Consider the following 17,448-nt stretch of genomic DNA (forward strand, 5'->3'; position numbering starts at 1 on the left):
GTGCTGCAAAGGGGGCTCTTTCTGTTGATGTGGAGCCATGCTGTTGCACACAGCACAGGACTGCACCCTCTGGCGTATATAGTCTGACATGGCAGGCCAGAAAAACATGCTCTTCGCTCGTTGCACCGTAGCTTCAGAACGAGGATGACCTCTGAATACGACGACCGGCTTCATTTCTGTTGGAGTGAAGCCGGAATCTCTGCCTTGTGGCCCTTTTTGATAACCCCACCTTTAATGGCCAGTTCGTCCCGGACAGAAAAGTAAGGCCGATCGGCAAGCGGAAGCAAATGCTGCTTGCCAGGCCATCCGTGATTGATGACTGAGGCGTGCATCTGCAGGGTGGCATCTTCTGTCGTGTGAACCACCAACGTATCCAGATGTGAAGGATGAGTGAAATAAAAAGTCATAATGTCAAAAGTGTCTATTTCTGATGAGTGCTGGGCGCTCGACCTCCTGGGAGCACGAGATAAGATGTCAGCCAGATGCATGTGCTTACCCCTGCTTGTAAGTGAGAGAGATATCATACTTCTGGAGCTACAGCATCATTCTTTGCAGCCACGCCGGAGCAGCATGTATAGGCTTGTTTAAAATGGTAACCAAAGGTTGGTGGTCAGTCTCTAAGGTAGCAGCTTGCCAAAAATGTAATCGTTGAATTTAACACATGCAAAGACCACCGCCAGTAATTCCTTCTTGATCTGAGCACACCTCATCTCCATGTGTTGTACTTCCGGTGGCGCTGGTGTCAGCAGCCTCCACCTACAGCCCGGTATCTTTTTATTTTTTTGTTTATTTAGTTATGAAAAAGTGTGTTTTTTTGTGTTTTTTTTGGTGTTTTTATGTGGGGGAAGAGGGCACGGTGCGGGGGATACCGTCCTTCAGCCGCTTCCTGGTGAGGACGCGACTATTATTTGAGTCGCGTCCTCGCCCCCCCCTCCCCCCACAGCGGCCTACCTACTTGGATTGGCGCGGCCTTTCCTGCCGGGATCGACCGGAGCTCCAGCAGCGGCGGGACAGCGCTGGAACATCGCGGGGCTGGCGATGCCTTACCGGGGTTCGCCGTCTGGAGCCCGGAGTGATGGACCTGCTGCACCGACATCCTGGAGCTGCGGTTTGCGGAGCTCCCAACGCGGGCGGCGCTGATGGACAGCGCGGGGTCCTGTGACTCTGCCCGGCTCGGCCTGTGGACTCAGGAGCTGCAGACTCCGGCTGCGGGAGGCGGCTGATTGGGAGGTCCGGGCCGCTGAGGAGGAGGATGTTCACTGTCGGGGTTCGGCGTCGGCGTTCCACCAGCCCGGCGTGAGGGCCTGAACATCGGTTCACCCGGGGCGGCGACTGCGGGTGCTCGGAAGGCCCCGACCATGGATGAACACGGAGGGGAGGCTGGCTGGACTATGGTGCCATCCTCACCTTGGTGCCATTTATGTTATGTTGTGTCGTGGACTTTCTGTGTTTGTGCTTTTTTTAAATTCAATTTCAATTTTATTTTTAATATGTTTATTATTTATTTATTTATTTATTTATTTGTGTTTTGGGTTTTTTTTTATGATACTGCCTGTAAGGGAAATTCATTTCGTTGTCTCAAATTGAGACAATGACAATAAATTTGAATACAATACAATACAAATGTCCGTCATCGTCCTGGAAGCATAAGCAATAGGCTGCTCATCCTGCAGGCTTGCTGCACCGAGGCCGTACTGGGATGCGTCACAGGTCAAGGTAACAGGTCGATGGACATTGTAATAAGACAATATCGGTGGGCATGTCATCTGACGTTTTAGAGTGTCAAAAGCATGTTGCTGCTGTTCGCAGGGGCGGAAATCGCTATAAAAACATGGGGGGGGGGGGCGCAATTTATTGGCAGGCCGCGCATGCACGCACACCCGCGGCTTCGGAGGCTTCAGCCGTGGGCCCAGTGGATGGTAATTAGCTCAGGATTCTTCCAGTTTCCAGCCCCGCGACGTGGACGCTTCTACTATGGGGCGGTTAGAATGAGTTAACTAGTGCAGTTCTGTACATAATATAGGACAGGACACTTTCAAGCTGTAGTATGGAAACCAAGCTATTAATATTTGGTCTAATATTCATTGTCATATTCAAGCTATTAATAAACCGAGCAATATGTAAATGATCTGCATTATAGGCAACCTAAAACTTTGTATTCTTGGATGTATTAAACATAATTATATTTACTAAGGAATGGGGAATGCATATCGATGGAGCAGTTAATAGTGACAGTTAACACATCGTTTTCGTCTCCGTCAGAGGAATGAAGTGATAAACGACTCGAATCGTTCTGCAGTACACTACTCATTAAACCCGACAATACTTTACAAAGCTTGTAATGAATACGGAATGGATGAGCGTTTATCATTAACAAAGGATGATTAACAAGGGGGGGGGGAGGGGACCACGCGCTCCCCCCTGTCCTCCCTAGGATTACCGCCCATGGCTGTTCGTGCCATGTCCAGGCAGTGTCCCTGTGAGTAAGTTGCCTCAAGGGAACCGAGAACTCGGTGAAGTTAGGAACAAATTTTCCGAGGCAATTAATCATGCCCAGAAATCTCTGCAGGCCTGCAACGTCCGTGGGTGTGGACATTTCGCTAACAGCCAAGATCCGGCTTGAGCCCATCAGCCATACAAATATGCCCCACGTAGCTCATCTGGTTAGCATGGAACCGACATTTTTGGGATTCAGTTTTAAGTTCACTTCCCTGGCACGCTCGAGTACCTTCCTCAAGTTGGCATCATGTCGTTCCATATCTTTGCCACTAACAATGATGTCGTCCACGATGATAGCATAAGGGTATCCGTCAAACAGTTGCTCCATGGCGTGCGGAAAAACCTCACTGGCTGAACTGATACCAAACGGCATGCGCAAAAATGTGTAACAGCAGAAAGCAGTGCTGAAGGAGGTACGCATAGATGATGCCTGATCCAGGGGAATCTGCCAGAAGGAGCTCTTGGCGTCTAATACAGAGAACACCATTGACTTGCCCTCCACGGTATACATGGGGTGATGAGTGCTGTGTTCGGGTTCCTCGGATTAATACATATACGAATCTTCTGCTTATGGACAGAGGATGGAGATGATTATCTGTATGAGGGACATGTGGCAGCAGACGGTGAGCAGTTCTGGGATCAGGACTTTGTTTTCACACCTGCAAAAGGACTGCCAATGGGGCTGGTGCCAATGATGAAGACCCCTGTAAAGCCTGTCGACAAATCCCCTGTGAAACGTGTGCTGGTTGAGTCATCGCCTGCTAAGAAACTGCTGATGGAGGCCGTGCCTGTGGCGACATTTCCTGCGAGGCTGTACCGTACGCATGCAGGACGGGTCAGCAAACCTGTGACTAGATACGGAGATTACATCTAGAGGCAGATCTTGGACTCTAATTAACTATAACCAACATTATTTATATTACTTACAATAAATCCTCCATTGCTTTACTGTAGATGATAGTTAATTCTACAGCTTTATATACATATTACTTCTGCATGCTTTATGTTTGCTCTGAAAAAAAAAGAAGCCTTGGGGGGGATGGAGATCAAACATGTATTGCTGATTTGATCCATGTCTGGTTTTGCTGCTGACTACCTGATCCATAATCCATGTCACGTTTCCACACCACCTAGTGCGATGCGGGCAGCCATGTTGGTTAGGCACTTCAACTTACGATTTCTAATTAAAGTACATTATGAAATATAATGACTCTGTATCAATAGTACTTTACACACACACATTGTAATATGAAGCCATGAATGTAATAACAACTATTTTGATGCTTTTAACATCTTGGTATCAGTTGTTTAACAAGCAATCACAAACAAATCTCTACCACAATGTAATTGTCCTTCTACATAATTGATCATTGTGACTCTTCATTTGAAGCTTTCTGGACCCTTATTTTTGGATTCCATAACGTTAGCCTGATTTTCTCACAATATTGATACATAGTTTCCGGTCCTAAAAGATGAAAAACAGCTGAGCAAAACACTCTTATCGTTTTAAAACTGGTTACATGTTACCAAAGGTAGACTCAAAATGCTGGAGTAACTCAGCAGGACAGGCAGCATCTCTAGAGAAAAGGAATGGGTGACGTCACCCTTTCCTTCTCTCCAGAGATGCTGCCTGTCCCGCTGAGTTACTCCAGCATTTTGTGTCGACCTTTGATTTAAACCAGTATCTGCAGTTCTTTCCTATACATATTACCAAAGATTTGTGAAGGCTAAAGACAGTTTGTAAAAAAAATAACCAAATGAAATTTAAGCAAAAAGATCTTCGGCATTAAACAGAAAACAAAGGGCATTCTGGTGTGAAAGAAAATAACCATTAATATACTTGTGGACAGGTGGGCTGCATGATGAATATCCATTTCTGTCGTCAAATCATTGTAACAATCTTCAAATTAATGTGTGATCCACTTCCACCAAACTACTGTATCAAGCAATAAGTTAACCTTACAGCGTGAAAAGAAATGGCATGGCAAATAAAAAAATATCACACATGTCAATTGCTCAGAGGTAACTGTGGTATTTAATATAAATTGACCCTACCGTCTGGCAACTGGAATTAAGTGCCATCAGATTCAATCAAAAACAGGTTAGATTCTGATCCTGAACAACAAAACCAACCAAAATGTCAATATAAACATTAGCTATATTGTTTTCAATAATATGTTTCCCATAAAAATACACAGTAACATTTACTGAGCATGATTTACTGTTATCACATCAATTTGACTTTCCTCAACAATCGATGAGCAAAAAACAAACTGCTACAGAAACTCAGTAGGTCAGACATTAAACATCTGTGGAAGGAAAGGGACAGACAATATTTCGGGCCACGATCCTTCATCAAAATTGTTGAAGGCTCCCGATTCAAAATGTTTTCCCCCCCGATATGCTCCCTAATCTGATGAGTTCTTCCTACAGGTTGTTTTTTGCTTAAAATTCCAGCATCTGCAATCTCTTCTGTCTCCTAAACAACCCATACTTGTCCAAATCATTAATAATTTAGTCTCTAATTGCGAGTATCTTTCCTCACCACCAAATTATAGAACTCTACAGGTTAAAAACATATGCAGAACTATACTATTATGTTAAATGCATGCTTCTTAACAGATTCGAGGAGCATCCAAAGCTGACAAAAAGATGAAGATCAAACATAGGCAACATGCATCAACAACACCAAAAATCTCTTTAAAACAACAAAAGGAGCATTTTATCTTACGATCCTTTCTTTTGCTGACTGATGCAAAGACATAGTGAATATAAAATACATAATATGGTTTATGTGGCTTGGGGTGGGACCTCAATTGGGAAGTTGCCAAGAGGGAAAAGTATAATCAGAGCACATCACTTTCTGCATCTTTCAACACTCAATCAACATCATAGGAAGAGTGCTTAGACAAGCTCACCTACTTGTATTGTTTAACCAGAAAACAATGAATATTAGACCAAATATTATTAGAAAAAAATGTTTACAATTATGAGTAAATAAAATGGAAAATGTGCAATTACCTATCGGAGTCCTCATCTGAATTTTCCAAAGTGTCAGCGCTTTTTGGGAGAGCAAGGAGTGCTTTCCCCTTTAGTTGTCCACCAACGACAAATGCATCATTTTTAAGCTGCTGTGCATGCTTCACTACATCTTCTGACACAACCTGAGGCCATTTAATCATATTATCAGTGTTTGTGAAAAGTGGACAAAACACCTAGAAAGAAAAGAATCATTATGAATTTTGAATGACCTACAATCACAGAAAATACCAAAGCCATAAAATACTGCATCCAAGTGACATCGATATTTTTTGCAGGTGCCCAAATTTAGCAGTTACTGTGGATGGAAACGGCATTTGCTGCTGACCGACTAGAAAGTTCCACATAGGCACCATTGTGCATTGCTCTTTACTCAATGTCAGTTTCTGTCACACACCAACAATAGAGAAATTCTGGCATTCAATAACAACTTGAGCAAGATATGAATATTCTTTATTTTCAAATGCATCGTGTGATGAAATAGTCAAAGATGATTGTATCAGCGAGGATGCAGGATCCTTCCTTTGGGAGAAGATATAGGAGCTTGAAAGCTGGGACATCCAGATTTTCACCGCGGCTCAGTATCAGACTCACAAAATCAATCATCTCAACCCATCTTTCATGGAGGTGCTACCCCATACTCTTCATTCACATTCATCCTCATTCGGTTATTCCAATTAATTTCCTTTTTCCACTACCTCAGATTGCACGAAAATCTTCGAACTAATCTGTTGTTTTGCACAGATTTTTGCATTTACTATTTAATCTCTGCACATTAACACTCTTACACACACTAGGGACAATTTACACAGATACCAAGCCAATTAACTTACAAACCTGTACGTCTTTGGAGTGTGGGAAGAAACCGAAGATCTCAGAGAAAACCCGCACGGTCATGGGGAGAACGTACAAACTTCGTACAGATGGCACCCATACACAGGATCAAACCCGGGTCTCCGGCGCTGTAAGGCAGTAACTCTACCGCTATGCCACCCCAATCTAATATTGAACTTTAATACTCTGAATGGCCATCCTTATTTTCAATTTGTCATACATCATTGATTAATTGATATTTTTCACCCTCGCACTCACCTCTTCGATCACTGTTAATAACTGTTCAACAGGAGAATTACTAATATCACCAATTAATAGTTCCTCTTTAATGTTCTCATTAGTGATACGAATCATCTTTTTTTTCACAAAATAAATTCCCTTAGTTTTTATTAAAGGCGGAAATCCCAAATTTGCAGTTAATTGTCCTTGTGCATTGATATAGATTACCAGAATCATTATATCATCTGTACCAAAAAAGTCCATCACTATTCGCCTGCTGTCTTCTGACGCAGAAAACTTGTCCCATTTATCTTCTTTTATACTAAAAAACAATAAACATAAGCTCTGAATAAACGCCATCCGTGGGTCATCCTCTTGTTTATGAGTTGTTTCTTCCTCTTCTTCCATTGTGCCCCTTCAACCAGTTCTGCCCAATGTCTTCGTGAAATCAGGTGTTTTTTATTTTCCTAAATGGGAAGAATATAAATAAATCCATCTATAACATATCAAAAATATTGTGTAAGAAAGAACTGCAGATGCTGGTTTAAATCAAAGGAAGACATAAACTGCTGGAGTAACTCAGTGGGCGAGGCAGCATCGCTGGAGAGAAGGAATGGGCAACGTTTTGAGTCGAGACCCTTCTTCAGACTGATGTCAGGGGAGGGGGCGGGACAAAGATAGAATGCAGTCAGAGACAGTAAGACTAGTGGGAGAACTGGGAAGGGGAAGGGGATGGAGAGAGAAAGCAAGGGCTATCAGAAGTTAGAGAAGTCAATGTTCATACCACTGGGGTGTAAACTACCCAAGCAAAATATGAGGTGCTGTTCCTCCAATTTGCACTGGGCCTCACTCTGACAATGGAGGAGGCCCAGGACAGAAAGATTGGGAATGGAAGGGGGAGTTAAAGTGCTGAACCACCAGAAGATCAGGTAGGTTAAGACCCATTCCAAATCTGCATACCCATTTCCAGGTTTATTTGTTGCATGAGTTTCTCTACTAACTTATGTTTTCTATTTTTGCCCAATTAAATGCCCATCGTTATTTTCACCTTTCACGCCATATAATTATTTGCCTAATACAACAGACAGCATCTCTGGAGAAAAGGAATAGGTGACATCTCAGGTTGATTCCCTGCTTCAGACTGAGTATCTGAAGAAGGGTCTCGACCCAAACGTCAATTTAGGGGAGTCCAGAACCAGGGCCACAGTTTAAGAATAAGGGGTAAGCCATTTAGAACGGAGATGAGGAAACACTTTTTCTCACAGAGAGTTGTGAGTCTGTGGAATTCTCTGCCTCAGAGGGCGGTGGAGTCCGGTTCTCTGGATAGTTTCAAGAGAGAGCTAGGTAGGGCTCTTAAAAATAGCGGAGTCAGGGGATATGGGGAGAAGGCAGGAATGGGATACTGATTGGGGATGCTCAGCGTGATCATATTAAATGGCGGTGCTGGCTCGAATGGCCTAATGGCCTACTCCTGCACCTATTGTCTATTATCTCCAGAGATGCTGTCTGAGCCGCTGAGTTGCGCCAACATTTTGTGTCTATCTTTGGTTTAAACCAGCATCTGCAGTTCCTACCAGCAGACATACTGCAAATGTGTCCATATGAATGTTTATTATGTAATTTCCTTTTGGAAGTTCTTTCCAGCAATGAACTCATTAAAATTCTTTGCATAACTTAGCCTATCCTCAACCTGTTAAGTGTTGCTACCACTACTTTAAAATCTTCCCTTAAATTGCCACCATTTTTGATGAAGAAAACATTTTTCATTTATTTTCCAAACCATGCACGATCTTATAAGTTTTCGCCAAATTTTCATCTAAATTTCATCAGAGGTACACAAAATTGCTGGAGAAATTCAGTGGGTGCAGCAGCATCTATGGAGCGAAGGAAACTTCGCTCCATAGATGCTACTGCACCCGCTGAGTTTCTCCAGCAATTTTGTGTACCTTCGATCTTCCAGCATCTGCAGTTCCTTCTTAAACATTTCATCTAACCAGCTTGGCTATGATAAAGACTATTTGTAGCTTTATCTTTTTCATCGTTATCCACCAACTGAGAGATAAATATTGTATCAAAATTTAGTATAACGTTTACACTGTCTATAACAATGTAGCTGTTATCCTGAATGCTTTTTCAACAACCCTCTCGAGATTTATATACATGAACACATATCCCATCCCATTTAAAGCATTACTGTTTAGTGTATATTGCTTCTTTCATTTTTTATTCATGTCAAAATAAATGTTCTTAAACTTACCTTTTCTCTAAAAGATTAACATGTATTTATAACTCTAAATCCCTGGGGAGTTTGTTGAAATTATTGACAGGACTTCCCTTTTGTCATGATCATTCCTGCTATCATATTCTATATTCTTCTTTTGAGGATTTATTTAACTAACTGGAACAATCACCAGATCAAAGTCTACAAGCATAGTTGAAAAATTAATGGAAGTAAACAAAGATCCACAATATCAGATTTCAATTTTCTAGTGTGAATTGTAAGTCTTAAACAGCTGTGTGTGCAATGCAGGTTTGTGGTTCCGTGCAAGGAAGTCATCCCCATGTTAAACATCAAACATTGCAGCTTACAAAGATTTTTACTCAGACCTGTATTTCAATTCACCTTATTTTTCAGCTGACAAAATATTTACCTTTGCCAATGCAAACCTTTTCAAACTCTGTTGGGGTATTCTTCCTGTTTTCCGATTTAAATACAATCCAAGGTAAATTAAAAACTTGTCTCTGCCTCTTGTGCCATTTTCTTGCACAACAGCGAATCGTGCTTTTAAAATATGATACAAACATTTCAATTATAAAATCTCTTCACACGTATGAATTTCCCTTGGTCAACTATCACATTCTATTAGGTGTGTAGGAAGGAACTGCAGATGCTGGTTTACACCGAAGATAGACACGAAAGGCTGAAGTAACTCATCTTTGAATAGAAGGGATGGGTGACTTTTTGGGTCGAGACCCTCCTTCAGACTCCTTGCTATCACATTTGTCCCCAAGGAGAGCCATGGACCGTGTCAGGGGAGAGGGAGTTACAGAGATAAGGAAGTGTAAGAGATCAAAGTCCCTGGAATATAGCCATGCATTAAAAATGCCCCATATCAATTGGCTTGCGCAGCAGAGTCAATTTATTATGCTGGCACGGCTTTCAGCATTTTCATAGAAGAGCAGCAGGGAGCCTGCAGACAATGGAGCTCTCGTGCACCAAAGCGAACATTGCTATTGCCGCACATGAGACTGCAGGTGCTGGAATCTGTGTGATTTGCTGAGTACTTCCAGCACTTTCTTTTTTTTCTGCTTACTATTTGTGCACATCATGGTCAGTACAGTGACGCAGCTAGTAGATTTGCTGCCTCATATGGCAGAGACCCGGATTCGAACCTGACCTTGGGTGCCATCTGCATGGAATTTGCACGTTTTCTCTGTAACTGTGTAGGTTTCCTCCAGGTGCTTCCGTTCCCTTCCACGTGTTGGTTAATACATAGCAGGACACAAAGTGCTGGAGTGGGTACACAAAACAGCTGAAGAAACTCAGCGGGTGCAGCAGCATCTATGGAGCGAAGGAAATAGGCAACGTTTCGGGTCGAAACCCTTCTTCAGACTGGAGTGGGTCGGGCACTATCTCTGGAGAATATGGATAGGTATTTCTACATTTTCCTTTATCATTGTCCCTTTTGATCTGTTGATTTCACCTTTTACCCATCCATATCCATGTCTCCCTCATCCCATTCCTTTTCTCCAGAGATGCTGCCTGTCCCGCTGAGTTACTCCAGCTTTTTGAGTCTATCTTAGGTGTTGTATCGGGACCAAAGTTTGTTTATTTGCACTGTCAGCACAATAGGGTTAAAACAATGTTGAGGAAAGTAGGGAACAAATAAAGTGAAGGGGAAAAGATTTACTAAGAATCCGAGGGGTGACTTTTTCGCATAAAGAGTGTTGGGTGTGTGGAGCAAACTGCCAGAGGTAGTTGAGGCTGGAACTATCCCAACATTTAAGAAACAGTTGGCCAAGTACATACAGTACATGGAGAGGACAGGTTTGGAGGGATATGGACCAAACACGGGCAGGTGGGACTAGTGTAGCTGGGCCATGTTGGCCGGTGTGGGCAAGTTGGGCCGAAGGGCCTGTTTCCACACTGCATCTCTATAATTGAGTGAATACATGAGGGAAGTGCAGGGAATAAATGAGTGAAATGAAGGGAATAAATGAGGAAAACTAGGGAAATACAAGGAATAGACGAGGGAAATGCAGGGAATAAATGAGTGGAGTTACACGATTTTTAGATTCTTACATTTCAATGTATTCGGTCGATGGACGCGGCGGAGACTGAGCGCGGGTGCTGCACGTCCTCCCTCCCTACCTCCGCCCGCAGTGCGAGCGCCAACCGCCGCCCGTTTGAATATAACCGCCACCCACCCAACCGTCACTCAACGACCCAGCCCTCAACCCCAGATCTGCAACGGAAATGCATAACCCACTCGAATGTCGCGCTTCTGATTTAACAACTTGCATCAACATTCTGGAATGCAGCTGGTCACGGCCGTGACACCAACATAGTTATCCTTCTCTAGGTCGGTCTTTGCCTTCTCCCCTGCGCTGCTGAGTGGGAGCGGCTGATACGGCGCGGTAGGCACCAAAGATCATAAAGCGGATCTTTGGTAGGCACACCTGGTTTTAAATGCACTTTATTGAATTTTTGACATGTATTTGTTTTGTTTGTGAAATGCATTTGTTTTGTTTGTGAAATGCAGTTGATTTATTTGTGAAATGCATGTTTTTTTTAAATACATTTGATTTAATTTATTTGTGAAATGCATTTGTTTTGTTTTTGAAATGTATTTAAATTATTTGTGAAATGCATTTATTTATATTTGAGATTTATTTTGAAATGCATTTTTCATAGTCGGAGTGAGTGATACAGTGTGGAAACAGGCCCTTCGACCCATCACCGGCCAACATTTCCCAGTCACATCAGGTCCCACTTGCCTGCATTTTTGTTTTGTTTTTGATATGCATTTTGAGGGATTGCCTTGTGTTCAAAAGAATAGTATCCGTCAGCAGAAAAACTTTCGTTTCTGAACTGAGATCGGGTAAAGGGACCACAGCAAAAACAAATTTCTAGAATGCTAGAAAATGAAGGTTGCTTGGCGTACCGAAGCAACAAATGCGATGCTCTTTTCATATAATTACACCGGACTCCCATGAATATTAAGTACATTCGCATTTGCCACTCTGTGGTATACCACACTTTGCTTAGACACTTTACGTTTCAATGTGACGAGGCTTAATGCCTGCGCTGATCGATATCAACATTAACATTAAGCTACTCGCTTTTGCATTAACCGGAGACTATTCATATCAGCGTTGGTGCAATTTTGGACCAAAGAGCTAAATTCCAGGGGGAAGATAAACATGTTCTGAGCTTTGAGGTATAGTTGCTGGGACTCCTGGTAGAACTGAAGTCAGAGAATGATGCCACTGTTTGGAATGGTTGTGCAGGTAAACGTTGTAGGGCGATGACCTCCCGTGAATCGCAGTTTCTCTGGTGTTTTCTGTCCCACTGCGATTTTTTTGAGCGACGCCGGGCGTGGGTCACCGACGCCCGATGTCGCCTAAAAACCGTCAAGTAGTAGGACAGGATACGACACAGCTGCGTCAAGGTATGACACTCTGCGCCACCAATTTCCACGCGGCACCATAGGACAGGACAAAAAAACAGAATAAAAGTGTTGCAACAACAGGGAAATGTGTTACAGCTATTAGCAGGTAGTCATCAGAGGCGTAAATTTCAATTTCGTAATGATGAAAAACTACCAAGCATTTTTCAATTTAATTTCAGGACATGCATTTTCTTGAGTTTGGCAAGCTAGTAGCTGCTTTAAATTCGATTTAGACAATGTGTACACATAATTTAGAGAGCTAAGATCATCCTGCAAGAAAGCAAAAACATAGACACCAGCAAAGAACTACCCCTTGTTATTCCAGAATTTGTAATTATTGTACAGTGTTCTTAATAATTTATAATTTTCATGGGTGATAGATGAGGATTGCTAAATAATATAGCATCAAGAGTTATACAAGCCCCCCCTTTCACCCTGCCATATGAACAATGCTATTATGCTGGAAAGAGACCAGAAAAGAATTACAAGGATGTTGGGGGGGCTATTACTTGGAGCACAGGAGAGTTGAATCTGAGAGATGATTTTATAAATATGTATAAAATCATGGGATTAGATAGGGTGAACGCAGAGTTTTTTTTTCATAGGGTGGGTGAATCAAGTTTAAGGTGAGAAGGGAAAGATAGAAAATGAACCTGAGGGGCAATCTTTTCAAATAGAGGATAGTGGGAACTAGCTGACATTTGAAATAGTTGAGGCAGGTCCAATAAGACATATTTACAGGTACATGGATAAGAAGGTTTTGAGGGATATAGGACAAACATAGGCAAATGGGACTGGCTTAGAAGGGAAATTATGGGCGATTTTAGCTTAAAGACTTATTTCCATGCTGTATAACTCTATGACCAATAGATTCCATTGTAAAGCAGACACTATCTTTTTTTTTCCGACAAGAAGTTTTAACTGGCACTCAAAAGATTGCCCTACTGGGCTGGTACCCACCCACCCCTGTGTGTTCTGAATGAGACTAGCAACATTATGTTTTCCTCCCCTTCAGCCTTCTTCTTCAATGGACCATCCTCTTTAATTTCTGACAAATCCTGTGTCAGTCATCTTCCCATGCATGCGATTTCTCCGCGGATTTTGAAATTCGGTAAATATATTTATTTTCCTTTTAAACTTGTCTAAATCCGGCCCGGACTTACCATCGCAGAGCCTGGAACTTTTGCCAAGGATCGCCAGTGTTGGAGCTCCGACCGCGGGGCCTGTGGACTTTAACACTGTGAAGCAGCGGTCTCCGGTAAGAAGCAGCCGACTTGGGAGCTCCATGCCGATCCTTCCCGACGCCAGAGTTTCGATCATCCTGACGAGAGGGCTTGAACAGCGGACTGTCGGCAATGGCCCCTTCAAAGGCCCAGACGACGGGTGAACAAAGGAGGAAGATGACTGAACTTTATTGCCTTCCATCACAGTGAGGAATGTCGATTCCACTGTGGTGGATGTTTATGTTAAACTTTATTTTATGTGCTGTGTGTATTTTAGATTTTTACTTAGTATGGCATATGATAACTCAAATTTCACTGTACCTTAATTGGTACGTGACAATTAAATTGAATCTTGAATCTTTCCGCGAGACAGTGAGCCGCTGCGCCGATGGTTGAGTGCGTAGAAATCCGTGGAGTCTATTTTAGCGGAAAGCATATACCCGGATGCAGGACCACCGTCTTTGCATGCGCATCTCTATGGCTAGCGCTTAGCTCCGCACATGTAGAGTAGTAGTTTTCCTCTGTTCCCTAGGTCAACCGTAATGGAGTTGGCGCGGGGAGCACAGAGTTACGTACACGTACACAACGCTCGCACTGCATTCAAGAGTTGTATGTCATAGACACTACAATGTTCTTTTTTTTACCCAATTCAATCAGGTAAAATGTGTTATTGTAGGATATAATTTAAAAAAATTACAGTATAAATTAAGGGTAAACAAGTAAGGAAATTGTCATTTCAAGGCATAATTATCAAAAATTCCTGTAAAGGATAAATAAAATAAAATAAATAAATACTTTATTGATCCCCTCAGGAAAATTCAGATGTCCAGAAGCCCCCAACCAACAAGCCCACAGATTCAAAACGAACGCAGACAGAAAATACATAGAATACACTGTGGACACTACCTGAGAGCAATAAATACTTAAAAAGACCAATAATTAACAATTAAAAATTGCAAAAATGCATCCCCCTACAACCTAGCGGTCCGAATTATAAAATCTAATGGCTGCAGGGGTGAAGCATCTCCTGAACCGCTCCGTTCTACAGGGCAGAGAGGAGCCGGTTGTTGTTCCGAGTGCTCTTTTGACTCTCCAGAATTGCCCGGGGTTTTTCAGGATGACCTGCACCTTGTGCCTCATACGCCTCTCAAGCACATCCATCCCAGAGTCTACTCTCCCCTCCAGCACTGAGCTGGCTCGTTTAACCAGCTTCTTGTTGTATTTTTCACTAATGCTGTTGCCCCAGCAGACAACAGCGTAGAAAATAACACTTGCAACCACAGTGTTGTAAAACATGTGCAGCATATCACTACACACATTGAAGAATTTGAGCCTTCTGAGGAAAAAGAGTCTGCTCTGGCCTTTTTTGTAGGGGGAGTCAGAGTTGACGGACCAGTCCAGTTTGTTATCAAGGTGCACTCCAAGGTATTTATATGTCTGCACCACCTCGATGTCAGCCCCAGCAGCGTTGACCGGCTGAAGGGGGAGCTTGGACCTGCCAAAGTTAACCACCATCTCTTTAGTCTTAGTTGTGTTCAGGACAAGACAGTTCTCTTCACTCCAGACACAAAAGGAACTGGTCAAGTTCCTGTATTCCTCCTCCTGCCCATTCCTTACACATGCCACAATCGCTGTATCATCTGAATATTTCTGTACGTGGCATGTGTCAGACTTATAGTTAAAGTCTGCTGTATACAGGGTGAAGAGGAACGGGGCCAGAACCGTTCCCTGTGGGGCACCAACATTGCACACCACTGTGCCAGAGACACTGTCCCCCAGCTTGACAAACTGTGGTCGACCCGTCAGGTAGTCGTATATCCAGGAGATAAATATGGAATCCACCCCCATCTTCTTAAGCTTGTCATTCAGAATCAGGGGTTGGATGTTGAACGCACTTGAGAAGTCGAAGAACATAATCCTCACATAGCCACCGGGTTTGTCCAAAAAGGAGTAGATCCGGTGCAGCATGTAGAGGACTGCGTCATCCACCCCAATGTTCTCCTGGTATGCAAACTGTAGTGGGTCGAGTGCGTGCTGGACTTGTGGTCTCAGGAGACGAATGAGTAGCTGCTCCATTGTTTTCATGATATGGGATGTAAGGGCCACCGGTCTGTAGTCGTTGATCTCGGTCGGCCGCCCTGCTTTGGGAACCGGCACGAGACATGATGTTTTCCACAGACCTGGTACCCTCCCTGACTGGAGGCTCAGGTTGAAAATGGTCTGGAACGGTTCCGACAGCTGAGCCGCACAGTCTTTTAGTAGCCTGGGACATACACCATCAGGGCCAGCTGCTTTACCAGGGCGCAACCTCCTCAGCTCAGCTCTCACCTCGTCTGCCGTGAAGAACAGTTGAGGAGATGCCGGCGTAGGAGGTGTTGCAGCTGAGGTGTTGGGGGGGGGGCTGCCTCGTGGAGGTGATGGTGGGGGAGAGGCTGCACCTGTAGAGGTGGGAGGGGATACCAGATCAAACCTGTTATAGAACAGGTTAAACTCATTGGCCTTGTCCACGTCTCCTGACGGCTGGCTTCTCTTCTCCTTGAAGCCAGTGATGGTCTTCATTCCTCTCCACACTTCTGTGATGTTGTACTGCAGTTTCTTCTCCAGCTTCCTTTTATAGTCCCCTTTTGCCTGCTTCATACTCCTTTTCAAGTGGTGCTGTACCCTCTTGATTTTTTCCCGATCACCAACCTTGAAAGCCTCCTTTTTCTCGTTTAGGAGGCTCTTGATGTTGCTTGTAATCCAAGGTTTGTTATTGGGAAAGCAACAAACAGTTCTTACTGGCACAACAACATCCCTACAGAAGTTGATGTAGTCCGTTACGCATCCAGCCATCCTGTCGATGTCCATACAGCTGTTTAATTCCTGTGACTCCATCAGTATGTCCCAGTCTGTGCATTGAAAGCAGTCCCTCAGTGATTCACTGGCCTCTGGTGTCCACTTTCTGAAAGACCGGGTGGTTGTAGGCTGTCTCAGTACATAGGGTTTGTAAGAAGGCCTTAGATAAACCAGGTTGTGATCTGATTTGCCAAGCGGTGGAAAGGCTAAGACACTATAGGCCTCCTTGACATTGACATAGCACAAGTCCAGTGTCTTATTGTGCCTTGTGGGACAGTCAACATACTGTGAGAAGCCTGACAAGTGGGGGCTGATGTTCACGATTGAAGTCCCCTGATAAGGCAATGAGTACGTCCGGGTGTCGGGTCTGTAATCTCGCGACAGTCTCTTGGATGACGTCACATGCGACTACAGGCTCCGCTCGAGGAGGAATGTAAACAATAATGGCGACGATGTGGGAGAACTCCCTCGGTACATAATAAGGTCTCAGTCCAACCGCCAGGAGCAGAGCAAGTCCCCCACCTTTGATCTTCCCACTCGCCTTCGGGTCTCTATCTGCTCGTACCGTAGTGAAGCCGGGGAGATCCACACAGGAATCCGGGATGATGTCCATCAGCCACGTCTCGGTAAAACACATGAGACTGCACTCACGGTAGACCCGTTGGTTCTTCATAAGGGCCTCCAACTCCTCACACTTGTTAGGGAATGAGTTGACGTTCCCCATAAGGATCGATGGCAGAAACGGCTTGTATATCCACCTCCAGGCCCTTAGCCTGGCCCTTAGCCTGGCACCTGCACGGCAACCACGGAACGGCTTCTTCAGCTCAGATGGAATATGGTGTTTTATTCCGTAAGCTGTCTGTCGCCACATAAGGAGTTCATCCCTCCTATACGCGACTCTACACATGCTGTGTAAAAATTACTGCACAGCAGCAGCGGCAGCAGCCAACGCACAAAAACACACTAAAGCACTAAACAAAACTCTGAGCTACAAGGACTTGTATCCAAGTCCTTGTCCTTGTCCTTCACAAAAAACTAAATAAAACACTAAACAAAACACACTAAAATGCTAAAACACTAAAACAAAACTCGGAGCTACAAGGACTTGCTGCTTCTCAGTTCGGCGC

The 17,448-nt window shown here is 43.8% G+C and overlaps 1 protein-coding gene across 1 annotated transcript in view; it reads right to left on the minus strand.

Moving 5' to 3' along the window:
• The window catches only part of LOC129708244 (dynein axonemal heavy chain 17-like), a 184,232-nt gene extending 173,235 nt beyond the window's left edge, over nucleotides 1-10,997 (minus strand). The window contains exons 1-3 of the mRNA XM_055653887.1: nucleotides 10,895-10,997; nucleotides 6,631-7,058; nucleotides 5,521-5,714 (exon numbers count right to left, since the gene is read on the minus strand). Of these exons, the coding sequence (XP_055509862.1) occupies nucleotides 5,521-5,714; nucleotides 6,631-6,999 (563 nt within the window). The 5' untranslated portion in view covers nucleotides 7,000-7,058; nucleotides 10,895-10,997. The remainder of the gene's footprint in view (nucleotides 1-5,520; nucleotides 5,715-6,630; nucleotides 7,059-10,894) is intronic.
• Between the last annotated feature and the right edge of the window lie 6,451 nt (nucleotides 10,998-17,448).

Source organism: Leucoraja erinacea, chromosome 23 (assembly GCF_028641065.1).
Source record: "Leucoraja erinacea ecotype New England chromosome 23, Leri_hhj_1, whole genome shotgun sequence".
Classification (NCBI taxonomy): Eukaryota; Metazoa; Chordata; class Chondrichthyes; order Rajiformes; family Rajidae; genus Leucoraja; species Leucoraja erinaceus.